Consider the following 23,730-nt stretch of genomic DNA (forward strand, 5'->3'; position numbering starts at 1 on the left):
TGCAATGCAAAAGAAAAACCTATTTTTGAAACTCCTTTTTAAACTTCCTGTCACCTTTGTGTCTCCTGCCCACCGCATTTCCCAAGATTATCATCTCTTGAGCCTCGCTGACCTCGTTCCTGCGTGCAAACTCCAGCTAATCCTCTTGTTAGAGCGGCGGATGGATTTCATGAGAGGCGTTCTCTCTTTAATGAAAAAAGATTGCATTGTTTGCTTTATTTTATAGTGTTGCATGTTAATTTGAGGATTTCAGAGTTGTTTATTTATTTATTTTAGAAAAACTAAACATCTAAACACACTAAAGAAGATTGTTACCCTAAATGCAGATGATCTTGCTTTATTCGACTATCACAATGGCTCTTAATGGCTTTGTGGTAAATGAGAATCAAACCACACTGGGATTAAAGGCACAGAATATGCCAGCCCAACATAAAAATAACTGCAATAGTCCGACTCTGCTTATTACAGCTACATGTGACATCAGGCTTAATCTCCATGCCGCTGCAAAATAGGTTAGAGGAGGGTTGCGGCTCTGTGTGGGCTGGTCTTCGGCAGAAGAGGTATTTAATGCTTTGTGACTTAATATTGTGTAATAGCGCTGTGTGACAGGATATCAACTGGGCCAGGGAGTGAGAGTACACACTCACGCACACCTTTATCCCTTAACAATCCGACTCCCTGCCGCCAGCCAGTCCATCAAAAAGCACTTAACCCCTGCCGTGCTCAGTCTCACCCGCCTTGGTTTTTATTTTCCTGTGCAGCCACGAGCTGCTGTTCCTCTTTGTGTCGCTCAGAGGCAGCGGCAGGCCTTTTGCCAGGTCCCCGCTAAAGACAATGACGAGCAACAGGGGATGGAGACGGCGGAGAGGGGAGTGGGGGGTTTGTTTAGCTGAGTGATTTGAAGTGGTTGTCAGCAGGGCATCTTTTGAAAGGAGCTTTAAAAAAAAAAAAAAGTTGTGATCAAGTCAAGCAGGAGGTAGAAAGTCAACCAAGGAAACTTGGCTTTTTTTAAAAAAAATTCTTAGCTGACATTATCTCCCCATTAAATGCAAAAAAATATTTTAAATAAGGAGACAGAAATAATACATTCGCCAATAAAGGATGAGGTGGAAATGTTGTTCACACTGTCTCCTCACAGCAAAGCATGTTTTTCTGTTCTCTCTGTGCTTCAGTGGGTAAACAAACTTCATCCTACAACCCAAACTGTTGGTTTTGGTGAGATTTTGAAGGGAAAGTTTTTTGAACATGTTAGTAATGTACACCACCTTTTGTTTGCTGGCTTTGATTGGCTTCACTTATAAGTGAACATAGGTTTTATTAAGCAATGTTAGAGGGTATCTCCAATTTATGCAGTATCGAAAAGAATTGCTAAATTTTGCAGGACTTTGAGCCCTGAGGTTAAATGTCACTGCCATTGTTTTAATATAATTAAAATGTGGCTGGCTCCATGGCTAATAGCTATATTTGGTATTAAAGACAAAACACAAACATATCACTGCTCACTAAACAAAATTTAAAAGATATTTCAAAATTAAAGTAAACCTTAACAACCGCCGATTGGGGAAGGACTCATTAGGCCAGACGCCGTCATTTAAGGGGGAAAAGGGAGGTGGATCAAGCAGACAACAAAGCCATGCAGTCAAGACAACGATCTGACTGTCAGAACAAATCCAAGCACGGAGAGAAGCCTGAAGCAATTGGAACGTAGCGATCAACGTTGAAACAGACAAACCAACGAGCCCAACGAGACAGAAGACATCCAAAATAATCCAAAGCCACCAGGTGAAGACAGTCAAACACTTAAGGCAGAGAACTGTGATCAGACAGAGGGAGGGGAAGTTAAGGAGCTCGAAACAAGAGTCAGAGTCCAAATCTCAAGAAAAACACAGGAAACTAAACATGAACCATGACACTCTACTGTCTCAAGTAAAATAGATTTTGCCCCTCAAGATGTGCCAGCCACTTTTTAATAAATCATTTTCAGTATATGTCCAGCATGTGACCCTATGGGTGTGTCTATTATGAGTTCTTGATAATATGACAAGAGTCTGGCAACGATGAAAAATGTACCTTCATGAAAACATTAAGGTAACAGTGAAAATGAATCTGTTGCAGTCCTTTCAAATCAAGAAAAAGATGAACAAACCCATACATGTCTATTGTATACGAGGACGTGAACATCCAGGCTGATAACTCTGCTAAAAGCCTCAAAGTGCTTGTGCCTTTCTCTCTGTTTCAGGATGTAGCTCAAATTCATCCACAGTCAATAGTTAAAGCAGTATAAAAGCTGAATGGATGGACTCATGACTCACTCTCACTTTCTCAATCTCGTTTTTCATTTTATACATGAATCACTCACATTTCTGTTCACTGGAAATGAAACCTCCGCAACAAAACATCAGCTCTGGCCGCACGGCAGTAAATCTCCATCCTACTGTTGGATGCCAAACCACAGCCCGGGATCTCTGTCTCCGATGAACTGAGTCGTGAGAAACAAGCCTGGTGGTGGGAGGCAGACATGTTTATCTGGGTAAGAAGCTCGGTTTGACACACTGAAAGAAAACCCAAGGAGGGGAAGAAATAACAAAAAGAAAAATGGTTTATTTAAGTAAAATTTCTAGTTTGATATAAATGACCTCATCTGATCACTTCAAGAAGCTATTTCTGTATGAACCATATTGATGTTTTAAGAAACGAAATTTCAGTTCTCGAGTGACTGAGATGTGGTGAGTGTGAATTAAATAGTTCTGTCCACTGAAACCCTCACTTGAAAGAAATCATACTCATTCCATGTATTAGGCCCCAACTGAGCTTTCTGCTAGATGCCAGCTCTCAGATACATTCACTTATTTCACACAATAAACTCTTAGATACTGATCGTACTGTTGCAGGAAAGATCACCTAATACAAGACCACAACAAGACCAAGACTTTAAGGGGCCAACACCAAGTGGAGACCAAGACCAAGTCAAGACCATTAACAGAGCATCCCAAGACCAAGAAGGCTTAAAGGGGCTGAGACCAAGTTAAGACCAGAGCATACAAGGTTAAATCTTGACTTTCACCAAGACCAAAGCATGCCAAGACCAAGACGCTAACAGGGCTGAGACTGAGTCAAGACCAAGATCTTGAAAATGTGACACAGTCTACAACGGATAATCAGGACTGCAGAAAAGATCATCGGTGTCGACCTTTCCCTCATCCGGGACTTATACCGGTGCAGGATCAGGAAACAGACAGGTCGCATCCCTGCAGACCCCTCACACCCCGGACACAAACTGTTCAAACTTCTCCCCTCCGGCAGGCGTTACAGATCACTTTACGCCAAACCGTCATGAGGACACTTTCTTCCCCCAGGCTGTCACTCTGATGAACGCTACAGTCAAAGAATGTCAGACCTGCCGCCGTGGAATAACCTGGAACAAAACTGTCACTTTGAATGTACATATACGTGTATTATTTAATTTAAATAATCATCTACGCACACTCTATATTGTAAATACTAAAAGTCAACTACCTCATGATGACCTCATCATCCTTTTGCACTATTATCTATTATCGTATTTAGTCTTGTACATATTGGGGGGGGGTTATTGTTATTATTTAATGTTGACACAGTTAAATTCCTTGTCCGTTAAACATACCTGGCCAATAAAGCTGATTCTGATGTTCAGCATTACTTGGTGGACCCATTGTCTGACTGAATGCATTTACTTACTGGTCCTACCAAACTTATCACAACCAAGTGCATAACCTTAAGATAACCTGAAATTACTCTAATTGCTCTGAAATTGAGGTATCTAGCCAATAATGTATTAATGTCCAATAACGTAACGATTTTAGTGAAATTGGAAATGGGACATAGCCAATAAAATTATAAGATTTCCTTGTCTCCGTGGAGACGGGGCATTTTCAAAAAGTAGTATTTTCCCGTTTCTATGGAGAGTGAGACAGAACATTTTCAAAAATGTGTGTTTCCCCCATTGCCACCGATGTCGAGTCGGGCCGTTTTCAATACGTTCCACCTTTAGAGCCATTTTCAACGGTTGCGGTTTCAGTGGCTCGAGCAACGTTGTCGTATAAGTGGAATCTCAAAACTCAAGAACGGTTTCTCGTTTTCATTTAAAAATATTGGGGCTTTTTTCTCCACAAAGATGACTGTTTCAAATGATGCGAGTGTTTCAAGAATTTTAGATCTTCACATTGTGCACACATGCATTCTATCTTCTATTTTTATTTCCCTCCTATCACCTTCAAGGCCTTGCTCCACAGTCGTATCCCCATCTGTCTTCTCTGTCTCTATGTTTCCTTCTGACAAACAAACAGCGCTTTATAGCCACACAATGCTTGCTGTTTGTCTAAATTACCATCCAGCTGAATCCTGTGAACACGGCGGACGAGGCTACAGCTTGCAAATCTGCTGCTTCGGCGTAAAGCAGCTTGGATTTTTCTTTCCATAAATTTAGCTTTCGCACAGTGCTGCCTTTGTGCCGTTCACAGAGTGCCTCTCAATTATGACATTTATGTATTTACACCAACTACCTCCTCTGGTTTCACTGATGGCCACCGTCTACACGTGGTTTACACTGGCTCCCTCAGGGGCAATATGTCAGCACACTGAGTTATGTAAAGTGACCACGAGCGTGCATGAAGTCTCTCCCCTGTCTGCCTCGTCTCCTCGCTCCACCAGCAGACAGTTGTTTGGTCCTCTTGTTGTCGATGCTCTTGGATTATGTCATAATTAAGTGTTTAAACATCAAGAGCTGTTTGAGGCAGCTGCAAAGCTACGTGGAAAGGCAACGCCGGCGTCCAAAGAGGTCTGCGGGATGCCAGCAGGGTTTGGAACGTCCTTCGCGGGTATGAGGTCCGGCTCAGCGCCTCAGGTTTGGACTGGAGAAGGAATAACTTCATGTCTGTACCACAACCATCACAAACTCCACAATTCTCTCTCTTTATGTTGTCTACTAATAAGGTGCTTCACATAACACAATTCACGACATTTCTAAAACTATTTTGTCAAAAATAGCTGAATAAAACAACTGTCAAAACTGTAAACAGATGAAACCCGCGTGCTCCCAACATTTTCCTTTGGCACGATTCAAAGCCTAAAATCACAACACCGGCGAGCCAGCCAGTCGTCAACTTCAATCCAACACACATGGATGGTTGCAATTCACCCAAAATTGTTAATATGTAACTCAAACAGTTACTGTGTTGGATAAAACAGAAAAAAAAACCACATTAAAAAAAGCAGTGGAAAATAACTAGTTTTGTGATTATTTTAATTTTTGAGTTTAGATTTACAAGAAATACATTAATTGCTACTATTGTCAAAGGATCATTGCTCTTCATTGAATGCATTGATTCATATTCAGCAATGCCAATGTGGTTGTATCATGATGTTTTAGTGGTGGCTAAAGTGACTCCCTCCTTCATATTGACCAGTGTTTGTGTGTCAGGGGACAAGCTCAACTTTGAATATATTTTTTATAACCACCCCCCCCCACACACACACACACACACACACACACACAAAAGATCTCAACATAGAGGAAGTGATTTGTTCGCTTGTTGATTCCACTGTGTGAAGTCTCTCGTATTTCAGCAAGGTTTTGTGTGCATGCATGCTGCTCTCAGTTACAAATTCTCAGGGGTTTTAGCTCCAGTATTATGATCCTCCAGATAATCTCTCTCTCACACAGTTGGCTTCCTCTTTGCTTTTGAATACATTCTTAAATCCTTCAGTCGCTCCAATGGCTTTTTGTGATGAACCTCTTGGCTGAAAGCCGCTTTACTCATCAGCACACCAATCTTTTGTTTTCATATAAATATTTTATTAGTATCAGTAACAAGTCAGGAGGATCCTTCACCCTCTCTGTTCTTTATGTGGATACATACCAGAGATAGAAACAGGCAGCAATAGAAAACGAGTGGTTATAAAAATAAGAGGATATATGTGCATGTGTGTGAGTGTTTTGCTGTGGAAGAGTAAATCTTGGAGTACAAAAACCTAATCCCGGTCACTGTTTCTCGAAAGGATTCATCCCAGTTTATAATCTGATCCTCTGAGCGGTTTATACTCGGAGAAGGAACAGGGCACAGACAGGAAGTCCTTCAGTATCCAAGCAGTCACCTCTGCTCTGCTGCCGGCATCGTTGGATCGAATCACTTCTTTTCTCCGTTTTAGGAATCGTCAGTTTCAGTTTGACGCTTTTCAACACGCGTCCGAAAGTACAACCGAGGTCCACGAGAGTCTGTCAGCCTCCATCAAGCCTCTGAGAAAGATCACACTGGTGAAATACGCTCTCCGTGTCACTGGATGGCAGGCGGTGAAGAGGTTTCCATTTCTCTCCTCTGCTCTGTCATCTGGCGGTCACTCTTCACCTGACGCCTGTGAACACAGAAGTCCACAGTGAGCGCACACGAACAAACACTTCTGTCTTCGACAAGCTGCTTTTCACACCCAAAGTCCCAAACCGCGTGGTCAATGTGAACCTGTCAACGAAACGCAATGAAAGTCTTCCGTTTTCACTTGAAAAGGTTGTCATATAAATGGGAACCGATAGCTAAAATAAGCACAGTTTATTTTCTATCATCACTCCATCAACTCCATAACATTTGCTCAAATTCCTTTTCACTGTTTGCTATTGTAATGTCTATACGTAGAGGTTATAAAAGTTAAATACCTGACAGATTTACACGCTTACCTGACATTAATAATCAAAACAATTGGCAATGGAGATGAAGCAATACCCTGTTGCAGAGAGTATCTATCAGAAAGTGGTCCTGAACAGACACACATGATGTTGCATACGTTCCTTTCAGGTGTAATTGAATGTACAGAAAGGTTTTGTATTGATGATCATTTAAAACAATAATAATCTGCTTTTGAGCTCAAGCTTACTAAAAAAGGTATTCCAGAAGGACAATCTGTTTTGACCCATTAACTTTGCCTTGTAACATTGAGCTTTGAAATGGCATCAATTCTCAGTTTTCATTTTAGAAATTGTTGTCTACGCTCGTGTGTGAATTCATTACGAAAAACAACCAACATCCCCAACTCATGGCCTGGCAAGCTAACGACATTGTTTTCAGAGTTTCTACCATTTCCGCATAAACGAAAATCATTTTTAAAATGTTTGTGCGTAAATGCAAATTGTTGAACAGGCATTCAGGTATCATGAGAACAATGTAATCAAAGTTATGTAATGGACTGCAGGTGTTAAGAGGTGCTAATAATAGGAATTGTTGCATGCACTCTGTGGTCAGGGTGACCAACCGGTCATAAGCAGGAAGTCAGCAGGAAGTCAGATGGTTCCTGTTCAGAGTGACCTTGTGACCTTTCACCTCGGCAACGGCTTCACCTCAATACGTCCTCTACACCATAATGTGATCTAATATCAATGATTGTGTGGAGTTTATGGGAAAATGGCCCATTTAATTAATCATTTATTCACAATCATCAGTCTCACTTCAGAAAAAGGATTTGAATAATATGAAGCGTGGGCTTTTGAAGAGTGGGCGAGTGTTGAAGGTGACGACGTTGCTGCCCTCAGGCAGGACTAATTAAGGCAGAGAGGAAAAGCACAATAAATACCTCACATCTCTTATCACTTGTGCCAGTGTTGGTCGACGCACTCAGCCAGCAGAAGCTCTCACATGTGATGTGAGCCAACACATGAGTGCAAACCACAAGCACACAGCCGGGCGCTCACCGTTGTCTGTGTTGGCATTGGGGTTGACGTGGCGCTTGCTCGTGCACATACACTCCAAGTGGTCCTCCAGCTTCACCTGCACCTCCCTCAGCTTGGGCCGCCGCCGCACGTACTCCACTTTTGCCACCTGGAAGGAGAGGACGAGAGAAAGAGAGAGAATCAGACAAGGAAGGCCTTTAAAAAAAAAAAAAAAAAGCAAAAACACAAGAGCAACATTGTGAACAGCAGTTTAGACACTGTATCTGTCTGTGTTAAGTTCAGCTGACGATATCAGGTTTAAATTTCTACACATTTTACATTTCTACTGTAAAGTTAATACGCTACACGAATATTAACTTTGGTATTTTGAAAAAAAACAACACTTCTTTTTGAGACGGTCAGGGAGACATTTAAAGAACAATTGCATTCAATTTCTGGTTTAGGAAGTATCTCTGCGCTGCAGCACAATTATGTAATTTGCAAGACTTGGAGAACTTTGCAATGTACTAATGTGTGTTGCAGAGTTTTGCAAACATGTCACCTGACTTGTGAGCATGTTACAAAAATGAATTTGCATTACTTTTCCCCCCTAAATAGTCTTTTAATATTCAGGTGGTCTCAAATGTGTCTTTTCTCAAACAGTTCCTATTCAACAGACAAAGGAACCTTGTGTCAGGCACGGTTTACACAACAACATTTTCAAGTGAAAATTGAAATGTTGTTGGGTTTTGGGGTCTGTTTACAGGACACTGATGCTGTGAGCCACTGCAAATACACACCATAGCTACAGTAAATAGTTCTTCAGCTTGTGCGTGAGTAGGTGGACAATAACAACAATGGTGGCCTCCAGAGTGTCATGACTCCCAGTCCATATTCTCCTGGGACTTGGTAGTTTCACAGTTGAGTCACCCACAATAGCAAACCAACTTGGTCGTGTGTCCGTACGAATGTTGTGTACTCGCCATTGTTAATGTTTATATCGTACTCTCAAAACATTGCCATGTAAGCGCGAAACATTTCTAAAATGAAAATGTAAAAACGATGTTTTCACTTGAAAAGTTGTGTAAAGAAGGCCTCAGTCTGGTTCTTAATCAGCCATTTCCGCTCTTCTTTTATGACCTCCATTATGCTTGATGTGATGTCTGATGACACAATGACAGACGAGAATCCTCTACTGTGAAATCCACAGGCACCAAAAGTCCTTTTATTAGGCAATGCTGAGTCTCACTACATGTACTGTATGTCGGACCGTTGGGAATTTCGAACCAACATTTGTCTGGAATTGAAGTGACTGTTCTGCAACACTTTGCAAAATCTACAAACCACCAATTCAGTGTAATTAGGAGTAAAAACAATTATGAATTTGCACATTTGGGAGGTTCCTCTGGGTACTTTAGTTTTATCCTACAGTATTAAAATGTGTCTGACTGTCTGTCTCTCTCTCTTCTGACGATGATAGTATGACACAAACCAACATGTCCAGTGGATTAAACATTATCGGGAATGGATGAAGGCACATAACCAACTATAGTCGATCTCATAGTGGCCATCCTTATATAAAATTCTCTCTTTAATCAATGCTGAAAATGTTGACATGTGGCATTAAATGTCTCTAGTTTGACATCGGCCTCATTAAGCGCGCGAGGTATCTTATCGCCAGCACTTTCAACAGAGGTGTCAACATAAATCATACTGCTTTAGTTCAGCTGCGTTTTAGGCGACACAAGCGATGCAGACAAAATGCCTCCACCGTACCTGTGTAAACACGCGGGTGTGCCTGCTCTTGTTGGGCTGCATGAATTGAGTATTAAGGCTGACAGGAGGTTTGGTTTTACCGAGACTAAGTGATGCATATTTTGTTTTGTGTCAACAGACTTTACACTTACTGCCAACACTGAATATCTGCGCCCAGATGTTGAAACAGCAATGGGTCTTTTTAGTGCTCCCAGAGAAAACATGCTGTAAATTCACAATGCGAGTGACACAAGCGGACACAGACAAAATGCATACCCACATCCCTGATGTGAAGCCAATTGCGGTGGATCCAAGTCTGTTGGTCTGCTTCAAGTCCCAGCATGGCCACAAAAAGCCAAACTAATGAACGGGGAGGGTCAGCTCAGGTGAGAACCTGTGCTGCTCATGCACTTAGAAAGATTCAGCTTTGGCTGCCAAAAACTAAAAGAGTCTCAATGACAATCTCAAAAGCTTCTTTTAAATCACTACTCAGGGGTGTTTATAGATTTCTTCATCACCTTACTGGAAAGAAGAGATGAAAATTGTGCCACAGAAATTGTGAGGAATTAGAAAACTGCATTTTAAAGAGAGAAGGTTTAGACATAAAACACAGATTCGAGAAAAGCTTCTCAAAAGAAACGATCATACCATACAACAAAAACTTATCAACTAATCTATTATGAACCCCGAGATCTCCATCCACAATAAATCATTATCATGTTCATGGTTGCAAGGCGCTCAAGACAATTCCAGACTATCGGCGGAGGCAGAGTACATTGAATATTTTACCAGTCCATCACAAACACGCACAACCACACACGCTCATATTTTCACCTACAGGCAATGTAGATTTTGGATTTTGCTGCGAAAATGAAAATTCCAGGCCTTGGCTCAAACCCACAACCTTCTTCGCTATGAGTGCTAACCACTGCCACTAAAAAATGTACCACTTCCACTTGCAAGCTGGATAAACAGCTTCAGTAAGATACAGTCTGGCTGGCAATTTTGGTACCAAAAGTGTTGTGGTGAGTAATTCAAGTGTCCAGTCTGTCTTTGGTCCAACAATAAAAGAAGGCGATGCCAACACAGATCGGTGGCACAGTAATCTTCAAATTCTTCGCAAGTACACTCTGTCGCCATAATCTTCCATCAGGAGGTAATTTTTAACATTCAGAGGTAGCAGACCATGAGTTAGAATGGCATTGATTCTTACCACAGGAGACAACGCTGTGCTATTGTGCATTTTGCAGTTTTCAGTGGCTCAGAGCCAACAAAGGTTTTGCGTTCTCACTTGAAAGCGTTGTCCTGTAAATGGGGCCTGAATACCATTCAGTGTCGATGTGAAAACGCAATGAAAGTAGCTGGTGGTAGAACAGTGACGATGGTGTTGAGAAATCATTAATGATCATAAATACTATACATCTAACTGCTAACATGAAGTGCTGGACTGGACACGACAGTGACTCACTATTCCCAGTTTTTCTACAAAACAGAATTTGAAGATTAGACCTGCATGTTACACATTTAAAGATTATAGTGACACGCTTCTACGAGTTCGATCCTCAGATGAGCGGGTTGTATCAGTATCCTGGAACCGGGTCGGCAAACATTTTGACTACCTGCCCAATATTGTGCAAGCCCTCCATTTTCTCAATGTACTATCTATTCTGACTCTTTCTAAGAAACATTAACCTTTGCACAGGTTGAAAATGCAACTCAATCAGGACTGAACCTGATCATCCCAGTTTTTCTGTGTGGAGTTGCATGTGTTCAGCAATTAACACTGTATTAGGATCATTACTTCATCCAGTAAACAAAGCCCTAAACATCTTGGAAAGTGCTAAATTCGAGACTGCTGAAGTTGCAAATTTTCAGATGAACACCAACAAAGACTAAAGTGCTATGCTTTTTTTCATTCTCAACTCTCTCAAATAGTTAAAGCACATTCATTTGAAGAGCAACTTATTGTTAAACTTTCCCTTTGGGCTTCACAAACACTTACCAACATTAGTTCATTCAATGAGTAAGTAAATGAGTGAGAGTAAGTAACACTGATTTGTACATTTTCATTTCTTTCTCGCAGTCTTTAAGAGGCTCCACTATAACGCGAGTCGCTCCCAATTTCACACTGTCGAATCACCTTATCATCAATTTCCCCACCCTCCATCCAACGATCTTCCTGAGAGCCAATCAGTTCTCGTCCAACCTGCTTCACCATTCTTCTCAACCGTCTCCATGATGTTTTCAGTCACCGGTGATTTATTGCTGAACTCAACATCCCATAAGTGCTATTTGTTTTTGCGCTTTTTATTGAAATTGAGCTCCTTTAGTTTTTCATGTTTGTTTTTCTCGACTTTCCCCACATGTGGGCGAATCCCCTCCACCTCAGTGCAGTCCCCCTACGGCCCAAACGCCAGTGCAGTTGAAGTTGCAGTTGTGACCTTTTTGGCTCTGAGAGCTGAATCTCAGCACATGTGAGTGACTTTACTTTTGATTTCCTCTGTAAGCAGATGAGGGACGAGTCCTTTCATCTCATGCTGGGTCTCAGCAGGTCAAAGCACAGAGAATCAAACTAACCCTCTTATACTCTGGACCTCTGGCGGCACACATTAATACCTACTTTCTCTCCATTCATTTCTCAGCCAGTCTCTCCCAAATATCTGCTTCTGTTTGACATCTGGGTCGTTTATCAAATTTTATAATGAACAGGAAACACACTAAAGGTATTTAAGGTTTATTATTACTATATAAATGTACTAAAATACACATTTTAAATGAAAATCTCTGACTCAGTCTGCCCCTTGCTCTCTCTTACACACTTGCATGCACACACACACACACACACACACACACACACACACACACACACACACACACACACACACACACACACACACACACACACACACACACTCTTGGGTCTGCTCCCAGTTGGCAGCGTGTGACTGTGAACCAGTTGGAGTTTACTGAGTCTGAGTTCCAGCTCTGGAAGAGATCAAAAGGAAGCTATTATGTTCCTGAACCACCTCGCTGCCAGACTCTCAATCAACTCACACACTCACACAATGGTTAAGCCTGGTAGAATAATTGTTTCTGGCATTTGTAGTGTGTAGGGCTCCAGTAAGTGGCAGTGTGTTTACATGGTCAGTGCCATCGTTAGTTTTGTGTGTGCGCGCAGGGTCGGGGCCACTAAAAGACAAATAAAAGAAGTCTTTAACAAGATGTTTGTAGAGTGTGGATGTGCCAACAGCTTTTTTTTCCTGCTTCAAATGTCTTTTTGTTTGTATTTTATAGTCTCACATTAGCACAGTGGTGTCAAAAATATGGCGCACAGGCTCCAATCCGGACCGCCAAACCACCAAGCAAATTGTAAAGATTTCAATGAAAACATGGATGTTTTTTTTTAAACAAATTTCTTGAGAGTAGAAAAGACGACACAACACAGAGACCCAAGATGAGATATCAGTGAGGCGCCCATGAAAACTCGCTACCTTGTTGCGAGTAACGTCTCGAAAACAATGTCTGTTCACACAAAAATGCCAGAGATGCCGAAAAAGACTCCTCGCTGTAAACATTGTATCTTCTTCAAACTGTCTTGTCATTTTTGCTCCACTCATTATGTGCGTAAGAAGTGCTGTTAAATTCAAGAGAGAAGAGAATCCGAATAGTATATTTTAGATTTGACATGGATGCGAATTCACAAGCAAAATAGAGCAGTTTCAGTGATAGTATTGTGTTTGCAAATGTCACTACATCGGGACAATTGTGGGCATACAGAGGGGCAATTTCTTTACCTTTAAAACTTTTGCAATCCAGCAGCCCGTTCTGGCCCAGACTCACTTGGAGATGCTCTGACCCAGTCAGACTCACTCAAATCTTCACTCATTCGCATATTTATGCTTCAAACGCATTAACTTTGAGGACAAAATGCTAAACTGCAGCCTAATAAATCCCACTCATGATCCAGGTCATAATGTTATGGCTGATGTATGTACAACTAAATCCATCACAGGGGAATATTTGCCACTACAGTTTTCTTGTTGGAAGCGCTCCAACAAAAGCCTGCCTCTTGTTCCCGAAAATTTCATAAGGCCCTAACGTTTCCCATGTGCTGCAGCTTTGTGACCTGAACAGATCGACCAACCACAACATGAAGAGAACTCTCCACTTTAATTTACAGGGCAAGTACATGTACTTGCAGAAATATACTATGAACTGGCCCAAAAGTCAGCAATCAGGACAAATTAGGCAATGTGGCTGATTTCAACAGTCTGATACGCCTGAGAACAAAACAATCTTCAATTAAACCGTAACAAAGACTCACAGAAGCACTTGAAGAATCCCTTCTGATTATTACCAATATCCTGGCATGACATGTCAACACACAGAATTTGGTATCTTGAATATGTTGCTCAGCAAACAGCCGAATGTCACCAGTGCAGCCAACGTGTACCGATCCCATTCAAGTCAATAGAAAGACCACTACATGGGCGGTTGCGGCGTTTTCAAAAAGTTGGATTCCCCTGTTTCTATGGAGACAGAGTGCTTTCCAAAATTTGTGATTTCAGTGGCTGTGAGCACCACTGTAGACTACAAACAAAACTTTCTGCTTGACTCAGTCACATTCTGTGAAATCAAGGTGGAAATCTTCCCCTTTGACCTCAAGTCAAATCGAAGTCAGATGCTGTGTTTCAAAACTTGCTTCCAGCAGAACTGCAAACTTATAGATTCCTGGTTTGGAAAGAACACAAAGGCAAAGCGGAGCCCTACCTTGACGGTGCGGTGGTGTTTCCGAGCTGCCTGGCACCGCATGTTGCTGGTGTTGCAGCAGCCGGTGCAGCGTTTCACCTCCACACACGGAGGCCAGATGATGAAGTTGGCCGCGGTGGGATCCACCTGACTCCGGGGGATTTCATAAATTGTTGTCCGCACTTTGCACACAGCTGGCAAAGCCTCTTCCACCACTGCAGGAGAACAAAGAGATGATGAATTAAAAAAAAAAATTAAAAAACTTTTTTTTGCATCAATCTTGGATTGATGTATTTTAATAGAGAAGCAAAATATTTAAAAAGTTCACATTAAAAGGTTGTGTGTGTGTGTGTGTGTGTGTGTGTGTGTGTGTGTGTGTGTGTGTGTGTGTGTGTGTGTGTGTGTGTGTGTGTGTGTGTGTGTGTGTGTGTGTGGTATCTCACCGATACTCCTTCTGTGTCGGGTGTGTGCCCTCTTCAGGTCAGGGTAGCTGTGAGAGAAGTCCTTGTGGTTTTTGTGTTTGGTCTCTTCAATCACCTCGTTTTCTGATTGGAGACAAAACAACACACACACATTCAAACACACACTTCAAGACAGCTGGTGAAGCACAAACACGCGCGGGGTTCTGCAGGGTGAAGGTTTACTGGGACACATGAATGTTTTCTATATAGTGTGGATTTTCTTCACATATAAGTTAAAAATGTCGTCCTACAGAACACCCAAAATGTAAAAAAAAACAACAAAAAAAACACCTTGTATAGATGTAGATTATTCTGTTGGACATGAGCAGTGTCTTTCATTTGCTTCAGAATTTTTATAGGTATATAATTTTAGAATTCAGAAAAGTCACAACATAAGTCTTGTGGGGATTCGAGTCACCAATGAATCCAACATGCAGATTATTGAATTTGAAAAGGAAAATCTCAAGAATAGTGGACCCGAGCTGAGACATTGGTTATGCTGCCATGACAGCTCACAAACTAGCATTAGCCTCAAAGCCATGCTGTCAGGGTGAGTTTGTAAAAAATTTGCATAATGCAATAGTTGTAGAAGTTTTTTTGTATTTTTCACTGTAGTTTACAACAGAGGGTTTCAATAGAATTGGTTTTATGTTGAATTGTAGTATTTGTTTTAGTAGTAATTGTTTAGTCTTTGTGAAAATGTTGACATTTTCATCACATATACTCTGCGTCACAACAAAGAAAAAGTTTAAAGGTCCAATTGAAAGGTAATTATGACATTATGTTGCCGGACCGGCCCACTCTAGATGAAATTGGGCTGTATGTGGCCCCTGATGTAGACCATGAGCCACTCGTTGCCAAATTGTGAATTAAAAAAGTAAAAAATAGAATTAAAAATAGAATAGATAGAACAAGTCATATTTTGGTGCTTTTCCCTGACTCATATCAAATCCAAGCGTTGGATTGTTCACCCACTAATAGTGGGTTTAGACCGTCGTGAGACAGGTTAGTTTTACCCTATTGATGATGTGTTGTTGCAATAGTAATCCTTTTACAAGATGACAGGAGACAAAAACTATGACAATAATTGTATCTGCAGAAATGTTGAGAAACAAACATAAAAAAAAAAAAAAATCCTTTATCCCCCTGCAAAATATACCTTGGAAATTATCCAAAAGAATTGGTATTTATCTTTTACCCCATGTATTCAAGAGGTATCAGATGGCCACCCTCTGCAGGTCATGACTGGACAGCTGACCGGGATGTTTACAAGCCGCAGTGTGGACTCGCAGACACGTTCAATCAAGCGTCTCCTGATCACCGCGGGAGTTTAACCAGGTTATTCTAATTGAGTTACAGTGTTTGTATGTGTCAGCAGGTTATTGGGTTCTCCTCATGTATGAATGTGCCCTGGGAGAAACACAGTGAGCAGAACACTGTATATCTAGAGTTTAAATCAAATTCACATCAAGGCACGGACGAACGCAGCATCACTGAGGTCACCCGCAGGTTGGAGATGTTGTTTTGCGAGGCCACAAACATTTCGGGACTAAAAGCAGGACACTCTACATGTCAATATGAATGTCTGTTCAATACCTCACATTTTCAAATCCATCTTTTATATCTGGTTAATTTATTTTAAGATTAATAGGTGATTTATCTATCCTTATTTATTTATCAGGAATATAAAATACATTTTAGTTCACAGGCCACATACAGTCCAAGTTCATCTTGAATCGGCCAGACTGGTAAAAAAACAAAAAAAGTTCTATAATAACCATTAAAATTAAACTTTTTCTATGCTGCGGTGCAGAGGACACGCGATGAAAACCAAATGATTACTAATCATAAATTACTACAATCTCAACATGAAGCCAAATTTTATGAAACATTCTGGTGCAAAATACAGTGAAATGTCCTAAAAGAGTCTCCTACAGCTGGCGCATTATAGATGTTTTTTATGAACTCATAGTGACAGCATGGCATTCAGGCTAGTTTTCTAGCAACTCAATGGCGAGCTTTAATGGCAGCAAATGTTGTGTTGTGTCTGCTACTCTTAAGAAATTTGTTAAGATAATGAATGTTTTCTTTGAAATTTTACCAATTTGGTTGGTGGTTAAGTGGATGTCGCACCTTCTCCTCAATCTTTCACTGCACACATTTCCGCTCAGTGTTCAAAGACGCAAAGGCCTGACTGTAAATCAAATGGGTTTGTATGTGCTTATCATGTATATTGCCTCTCATTCAGTGTTAGCTGGCGAAGCCTTCTGTATTTTCTAATAGGATTTAAAAAAAAATACATATGGAAAAGAAAATGGATCGATGGGACACTTGTATTTTGATGTTATATTTCATGGTGCTTTTCACTATTTTTCAAAACATTGAAAAGCCTCTAAAACTACATTTCAATCCACTGATTTCAACATCATTGTCGAGATTATGATGGACAATCATGAGCGTTTACTGTCATGTAATTTTAAGCAAACATAAGGTAGAAGTTGCCCAAATACACCGAGGAAAGAAAGTTCTTTTAATGACAACGGCATTGAGCAGTTAGCGCAAGACTTTTATGTTTTATAAATTGTGCTCTTTTCCTGTTCTTAATCATATCGTATGGTCTCGTTTTGATGTTTGATCACACTTGAGCAAAGTCTTGAAATCAAACAGCTGTTTGCAGTGGTGTAGTCGTCCATGAAGAAGTGGTAGTACTCTCCATTTTTGCCTTAAAAGACTGTAAAATACTTTTTTTTTTTTTTAGAAATGATAGCATTTAAAATTACCGTACTCTATTTTTTATATTTCTGTGTTTGTACATCCATCTGGTGCAGTGGTCTGCAACATTTATTAACTTTTTCGAAAAGGTTAAGTTTCCTTTTGAAAATGACGCCAGTCATGAATAAGCTACAAATATAAGCAGTTTATTTAGGTCTGATTTTGTGGAAGCTTCAGGGAGCCACTCCAGATGAGCTAAAGAGCCATGTGTGGCTCCAGCTCTGCAGGTTGCAGGCCCCTGGTCTGGTGGAAACTTTTTCTCTTCTCACACCAACTCCATGAGGAAAAGCTACATGAACGACTGTGACACAACTGAAATAAATCCTAATCAAACATGGAACTCCAGCAGAAAGAATCAGTACTTGAGGGATGCTTCCATATGCAAAGTTTCCGAACGACTGTTTTAAAAGGCTTTTAAAAGGGTAAGGTTGTACAAAAATAGCTATAAATGGTCATAACAGTCAAGATGCAGCCTTAAGATTAAAGTCTGAAGATATTTTGACTGGAAACCGCACAAATATACTTAATACAAATGTAACTTTTGCAGTGTAGACGTCATCTTTTATTTTTCGTTCTTATTTGTGTTGGTGTATATTTCCATGTATTGGCACATTAGTTGACACTTTTGCATGTTGTAACAGAACTTTATGATTATTGTCCTGCGTAAGACAACTAAAGTCTGTGACTCACTGCTGATTTATTCACGGGAGAAAGATTCACTGCGATCGAACTGTGCAAATTTTGGACTGAATGTAATCACACTTCAGTGTGTGAGTCTCAGAAGAGGCTGCATTCAAGGCGAAAAGATTTATTTAGTCATTCTGCACCAAACTTGATTTCACCACGTGGACAAAAATTCTGGTTCCTACTGGGAAGATCAATACATTATTTTGGTTAAGACGTGCTTTAGGGTCAGACTATGGTTAGGATTAGAAAAGGTCAGGGTCAGGATTAGGGTTAGGAGAGGAGTAGTTACCATTGAGTCCGCAGGAAACTAATGTATTGCCGCCGTAAAGCATTAAGAAAACATATCTGTGTCAGAGTGAGGAAAATAAGAGAGGCAGAATCCAGGAAATAAGTATAGATGAAGTGTGAAGGGCAGGAGAGTTATAATTTGATTCAGAGGCTCACACCTCTTTTCTGTGACTGTCTGAGTGAAATCGTCATTCTCGAGTGTGTGTGTGTGTGTGTGTGTGTGTGTGTATGTGTGTGTGTGTGCGCGCGTGCAGTCACGCACACACGCCTGCCTATATACACAATGTGCCTCTGAAACACAACAAAGTCCACCTCCGACATCTCCCTCTCTTTCCCTCTCTTGTCCTGACACGCAGGAATTCGAGCATGAATTATACATAGCAACGCAGCAGCCTTCCAGCGAGCCCTCCTCACAGGCCAATAATGGGCAGCATGACAACAGCAAAATGAAGTGAGCCACTTGACCCCCACCGAGCTGGGGAGCCATCACACTCGACATTTGCATCTCAATGATGCCAGGATTAATGGTGGCACCGCTCTGCGCCCTGCAGACATTAAAAAATGAATCGACTATGTTTCACAGGCAACAAGAAGTTCAGAGAGAGAGAGAGAGAGAGAGAGAGAGAGAGAGAGAGAGAGAGAGAGAGAGAGAGAGAGAGAGAGAGAGAGAGAGAGAGAGAGAGAGAGAGAGAGAGAGAGAGAGAGAGAGGGTAAAAAGACAGAAGAAAGAAAATCTGCATGGGTGGAATTTGGTGTCTGAGTCAAGGCATGGACACACTAAAGCCTGTTTTATGCACAGTTATTTCCTCCTGTCTCACCTCACTGATTCAGCCTGCTCTGATTTATCACCTGGATAATGAGCGTTGGCATCAGTGTTTGTGGAATGTGAACATTGGAGTAATTTAGGAGGAGCAGATTGTTTACTTTTTCATTTAGTAGCACACAGAACTTGGGACTCGGGAAGTCCTTCCTGGATCCAGAGCTCAGACTGAATAACAGCACGTATGGAAGCAGGAGGGAGGAGGAGGACAGCAGCAGACATACAGTCAACTAAGACACCTTCTATTAAATGAAACCTCAGAGCCCTTCATGGGCATTCATCAGTGATCTTCTACTTATGTACTTTTATTAGTGCATTTAATCAGTGTTCCTTCTGTCTTCTTGTAACTTGCATGTTGGTAAGTAACTGTTTTGTTCGTAAAGAATATTTATTTGTAGTGGTGGCTGTAATTCTGGTTGGTTTCACCTGTACTTTTATAGTTTTTATGTGTTTTTAGTGGCTTTAATCTGGTTTAGACTTTAGTTATTTGTTATTGATACTATTTATCTTATTGTATAGCATCCACATGTTCAAACATGTAGTATCTGTGCATCCATCCACCCATCCATTGTATCACACATTGTACCCTCTAGTTTTGGGGATTTGTATACCAGTAATTTGACACCAGGATCGTGGCTACACTTAATGTAAGTCAGTCTATTAATGAAATTTTGAAATAAGACTGAAGTTTTTTTGCACATTTTCTTAAAGAAATAAATGCCTGAGTCAGCCACTTGGGTCCTGACAACCACCTCATTTTTTCTGCCGCATGCCACTAAAAAAAACATCAACCAAACAAAACAATGTCTCCTTCGTCAAGCTGCATTAAAAATAAGCTGTTGGTATTTTAACTGACACAAAGACACTTTAGTAGATTTCATTCATCCTGCCATTAGTAAAACCTCTTCACTCTTTAACTCAACAGGACTAAAAGGAGTAGAACAGAGCTCTTGCCTGAAGTTATATCTCTTTTGTTACCTCACATTCCCTCTCTGTCACTCCCTCAAGTCATCAGGTGTTCTGAGGTCTATAGGCACAAAGGTGATGAAGCCATGGGATAACTTCCCTCAGGAGGTTGAGGCTGCAAACTCTTTTACAACTTTTATGGCATTTTATACTGCTTTTCTTTCTTAGTAATAAAGCATGTCCTGAAATTCTTTATGTTTAAACAGATGTAAAGTGTAAAAAAAACAACAACAAAAAACCATTACCTAAGCCAGGGTCACAAAGTTAACTGTTCATACAACAAATTATTTTCTGAATTATTTTCTGAAGAACCTCGTTTTTCTGAACAGACCACTAATCCTGCTCTTGTCAGTGGGAGAGCTGTAGTACAATGAAGGGCTTTACCTACGGAGTCTATCTCGAGCAGCCGCTGGAGGTCGCTGATACTGCGGATCTCGCTACGGGAGAGCCGCTCCAGCAGCTCCCGTGGGAGCGGAGACTCCTGCGGGAACAAAGTCGGTGCATCTTAAATGCAAGTGGAAATAAAGGACTGTATCCATTGGTGCGGAGGGGCTGTAAATGCACGACCATGCAAACGGTAATGATCTGCAAACAGCCTTTAAAGTGACTTCAAAACTATAGAACTCACATATAACCATGCGTAAAAAGTTATCTGCGTAATTGCGCAGACGATATACATTCATTTTGTAACATGCAATAGTTAACAGTCACTATAACAGATTTAGGAGTTGTAGTGGGTTCATTTTCTTCAGACTAAACCACTAAAGCACAAAAAGTCAAGGAGCAGCTCACCTCTGCAGCGGCGCGTAAAAGGCAAAGGTAGCCGGCGAGGAGGTGGTAGACCGCGGCTCTCATCTCCTCCCAGACACACCGCAGAGGCACCAGGACGGATCGTCGGTCCAATGAAGGAGCCGGGCTGTCGCTCCCTGATCCGGGGAGCTTTCGACCATCCCTCGGGAGGACAGACAACCTCTACGACCTCAGTGAAAGCGCGCGCGAAACTTCCAAATATCCTCGAAAGCTTGATTGGAATTTATATAGAACCAAACGCGCCTTTTCCCCAGAGCTCAGTGGCTGTCACTGCAGGTGACAAAAGCAGGGTTTCTTCCACCAAGTCACGGCTGTGAAAATATAAAAAACTGCACAGACATTTCTCCAGTCGTTGGAAACATAACGCAAATTATGCTAAATGAGGTCAAGTTGATGTCCATCTGCTCTGTGTGTGGGAACTAAAGGAACAGGTGCTGGAGGAAGTCTGAAAACTTCTCTTATATTCACACATCCAGTAATATCCAACATCCTGTCTTCAGTGCGATCCACTCATTTGTGGAGTTTGAGTATCTTGGCACTTTATTTCGGTAAGTTATTGCAGCTCAGTCGAATCTCCACAAATTGCAGAATGAAGTCATGAAAACATGAAGATTAAAAAACAAAACCAAAAAAAAAGGCAGGCGGTGTGAGTAGAAAGTCCTCTCAGTTCTGCACTGGTTGGATGCCTGCTCCCTGCGGTCCTGAGATCTCCGGGGTGAATGAAGTCGAGATGCTCTCAGTCACAGGATATAGCTGTGCGCGTCCCCGCGGAGCCACTGAGAGCGCGCTTCACATAATGGAACGCAGAGCGTTATCGCAGCACTAACTGAGGCATTAAACTGGGCTACAGCTATGAAAAGGTTCACTGCTGCTGATTTTGTTAACAGCCTCAAGCAGGTCTGCCCGCAACGTGATCTTACACACTTTGACTTTAATGATAAAAGTAAGTGATTACAATTTGATTTTGACACACAGACTGATGATAAACCAAAGTCACCTGGTGAACCGACATACAATCTCTGAATCTGTTGCTTTTTTAAGTCAGCACCTCCACTTCTCCCTCGATCCACCTCACTGACCTCGGTTTCTGTGGCCTGGACACTTATTAATGAGCTCCATTGCACAGCTATAAAACACTATGGCCACTGATCTCTCCCACAGTCTCTGTCTCTCTCATGGATGAGGTTGGGAGGAGTTTTACACAAATATGTCTGGTATCGAAGTCAAAAATTTTCAAAACACAACCTGCTGTGATTGTCTTTTTTTGTGTGTGAAGTATTGAGAGCCAATCTCTTTTAAATTCTTCCACACAACAAAAAGCAGTCTTGCTATTTTTATTGTGTTTCATCCAGTATTTCAAGACACCAAATGCTACAATATCCATAAACCATCAGCTTCTCCAAAGCACCACAGATGGACAGAATGAAGATATACAAAGAGGTGGGGGATATTGCTGTATTAGTTGAAGATGAATTCCAAACATTCTATCAAAAAAACCACAAAAAACCCCACTCCAGTTTATACAGATGATCTACAGATCCTGGGACAGTAAAAATACCAAATTCACGTTACTCTGATTTTATTTATTCATGGAAAAAATAAATAGTAAGTTTAGACAAAGAACAATATTTCTTGATGAGGTAAATTATGTAAAAACAACTTTAAAAAAAACCCAACATAATTATTTTGTTGTTTTTTAAAGTAGATCCCGTCGAGTATTTTTTATCAGTATGTGATGTACCTTGATATGTCAGCTGGGATGGTCTTCAGCTTCTCTAAATTAGCTGAAGTCGAACAATGGCTAAAAATGATTTCCACATTCATTCTTCATGAAATAAAACCCCCCAAAACTCTATTTTGGATCATCTGTAAATTGAAGGCAGAGGTGAATACTTGTATTAATCCTCCAAGACTTGTTGTGATCGTACAAGTTTTAACTGGTTTCTGTCTGATGCATTATCATGATTACTGCAAAACCCCCTGCGAAAATCTCTGGGAGTCGATGGTTATGAAACCAAAAAAGCTAAAAGCGTCGAACGAGCCACCTAATTGTGAGCTTAACTGATTAGGTGTTGAAACAGTGCTGTTTTGTAAAAGTCTTTTTTTTTTGTCGTTTCTTGTTTTTGTGTGTGTGTGTAATATATTTATGGGCGATGTTATGTCCAATATGGTGGCACAATGATTTATGATGTCACTTAGTCACATGGGTGAAAAACCTCAATATAATCCACATAAGCACGTAAAGGCTGGATCATGCAAAGTTGAAGCCTTCAGCCGAGTGTGTGCTTCCCCATTGACACGAATCAAATGGCAATCCGTCGCATCGATAACATATGCAGCAAAATAATTCACCACCATGTCGGTTGAGAGCATCACGTTTCTGGAGGATCGGTAGTGAAATCTCATGAAGCTTGGTGGTATCGTGTTCACTGCCTGGTGCGAGATGGTGTGTCGTTTGAACAGAGATTGAAGCATTTGCCATTCGACTTAAATGTGATATGTTAGAAATAAACATCCAACTGTCTCCATACAAACTGAGCTATATTTCTTGGGTATATGGACAAACTACCAGAAATTATGTGTTATGACCGGCCAATCATGGCCTCTGTTGTTTGTCTCATTTTGACGCAGACCTTTGCAGGTTTTGTGCCTCTTCCTCCTTCTCTGAGCTCTCTGATGCATCTCACTCCGCTCTGTTCTGTCTCTTTTCTTCTTTCCGTCTCTTCTACAGTCAATTTTCAGGGCAGTGA

At 41.1% G+C, this 23,730-nt stretch overlaps 1 protein-coding gene across 2 annotated transcripts; it reads right to left on the minus strand.

The window, feature by feature from the left end:
* Nucleotides 1-5,902: 5,902 nt before the first annotated feature.
* Nucleotides 5,903-21,678, minus strand: pdgfaa (platelet-derived growth factor alpha polypeptide a). Of its 2 annotated transcripts, none has more exons than XM_080520529.1 (6): nucleotides 20,963-21,678; nucleotides 20,555-20,651; nucleotides 14,620-14,721; nucleotides 14,198-14,391; nucleotides 7,715-7,841; nucleotides 5,903-6,390 (listed from the first exon to the last, which is right to left on the minus strand). In XM_080520529.1, the coding sequence occupies exons 1-6, from the start codon at nucleotides 21,023-21,025 to the stop codon at nucleotides 6,380-6,382; spliced, it is 594 nt and encodes a 197-aa protein (XP_080376655.1). In that variant the 5' UTR covers nucleotides 21,026-21,678; the 3' UTR covers nucleotides 5,903-6,379. The 2 variants fall into 2 exon arrangements, with proteins under 2 accessions (XP_080376655.1, XP_080376656.1); XM_080520530.1 differs by having other exon boundaries at nucleotides 5,903-6,494.
* Between the last annotated feature and the right edge of the window lie 2,052 nt (nucleotides 21,679-23,730).

The sequence above is a fragment of the Blennius ocellaris genome (assembly GCF_963422515.1).
Source record: "Blennius ocellaris genome assembly, chromosome: 3".
Taxonomy (NCBI): domain Eukaryota; kingdom Metazoa; phylum Chordata; class Actinopteri; order Blenniiformes; family Blenniidae; genus Blennius; species Blennius ocellaris.

Excerpts from the sequence above, each read along its gene's own strand:
- pdgfaa (XM_080520529.1), bottom strand. The coding sequence starts at position 21,025 with ATGAGAGCCGCGGTCTACCACCTCCTCGCCGGCTACCTTTGCCTTTTA. Across the intron at positions 20,652-20,962 it reads TTTTACGCGCCGCTGCAGAG|GAGTCTCCGCTCCCACGGGA; the intron begins GTGAGCTGCTCC and ends TTGTTCCCGCAG. Across the intron at positions 14,722-20,554 it reads GCTCGAGATAGACTCCGTAG|AAAACGAGGTGATTGAAGAG; the intron begins GTAAAGCCCTTC and ends GTCTCCAATCAG.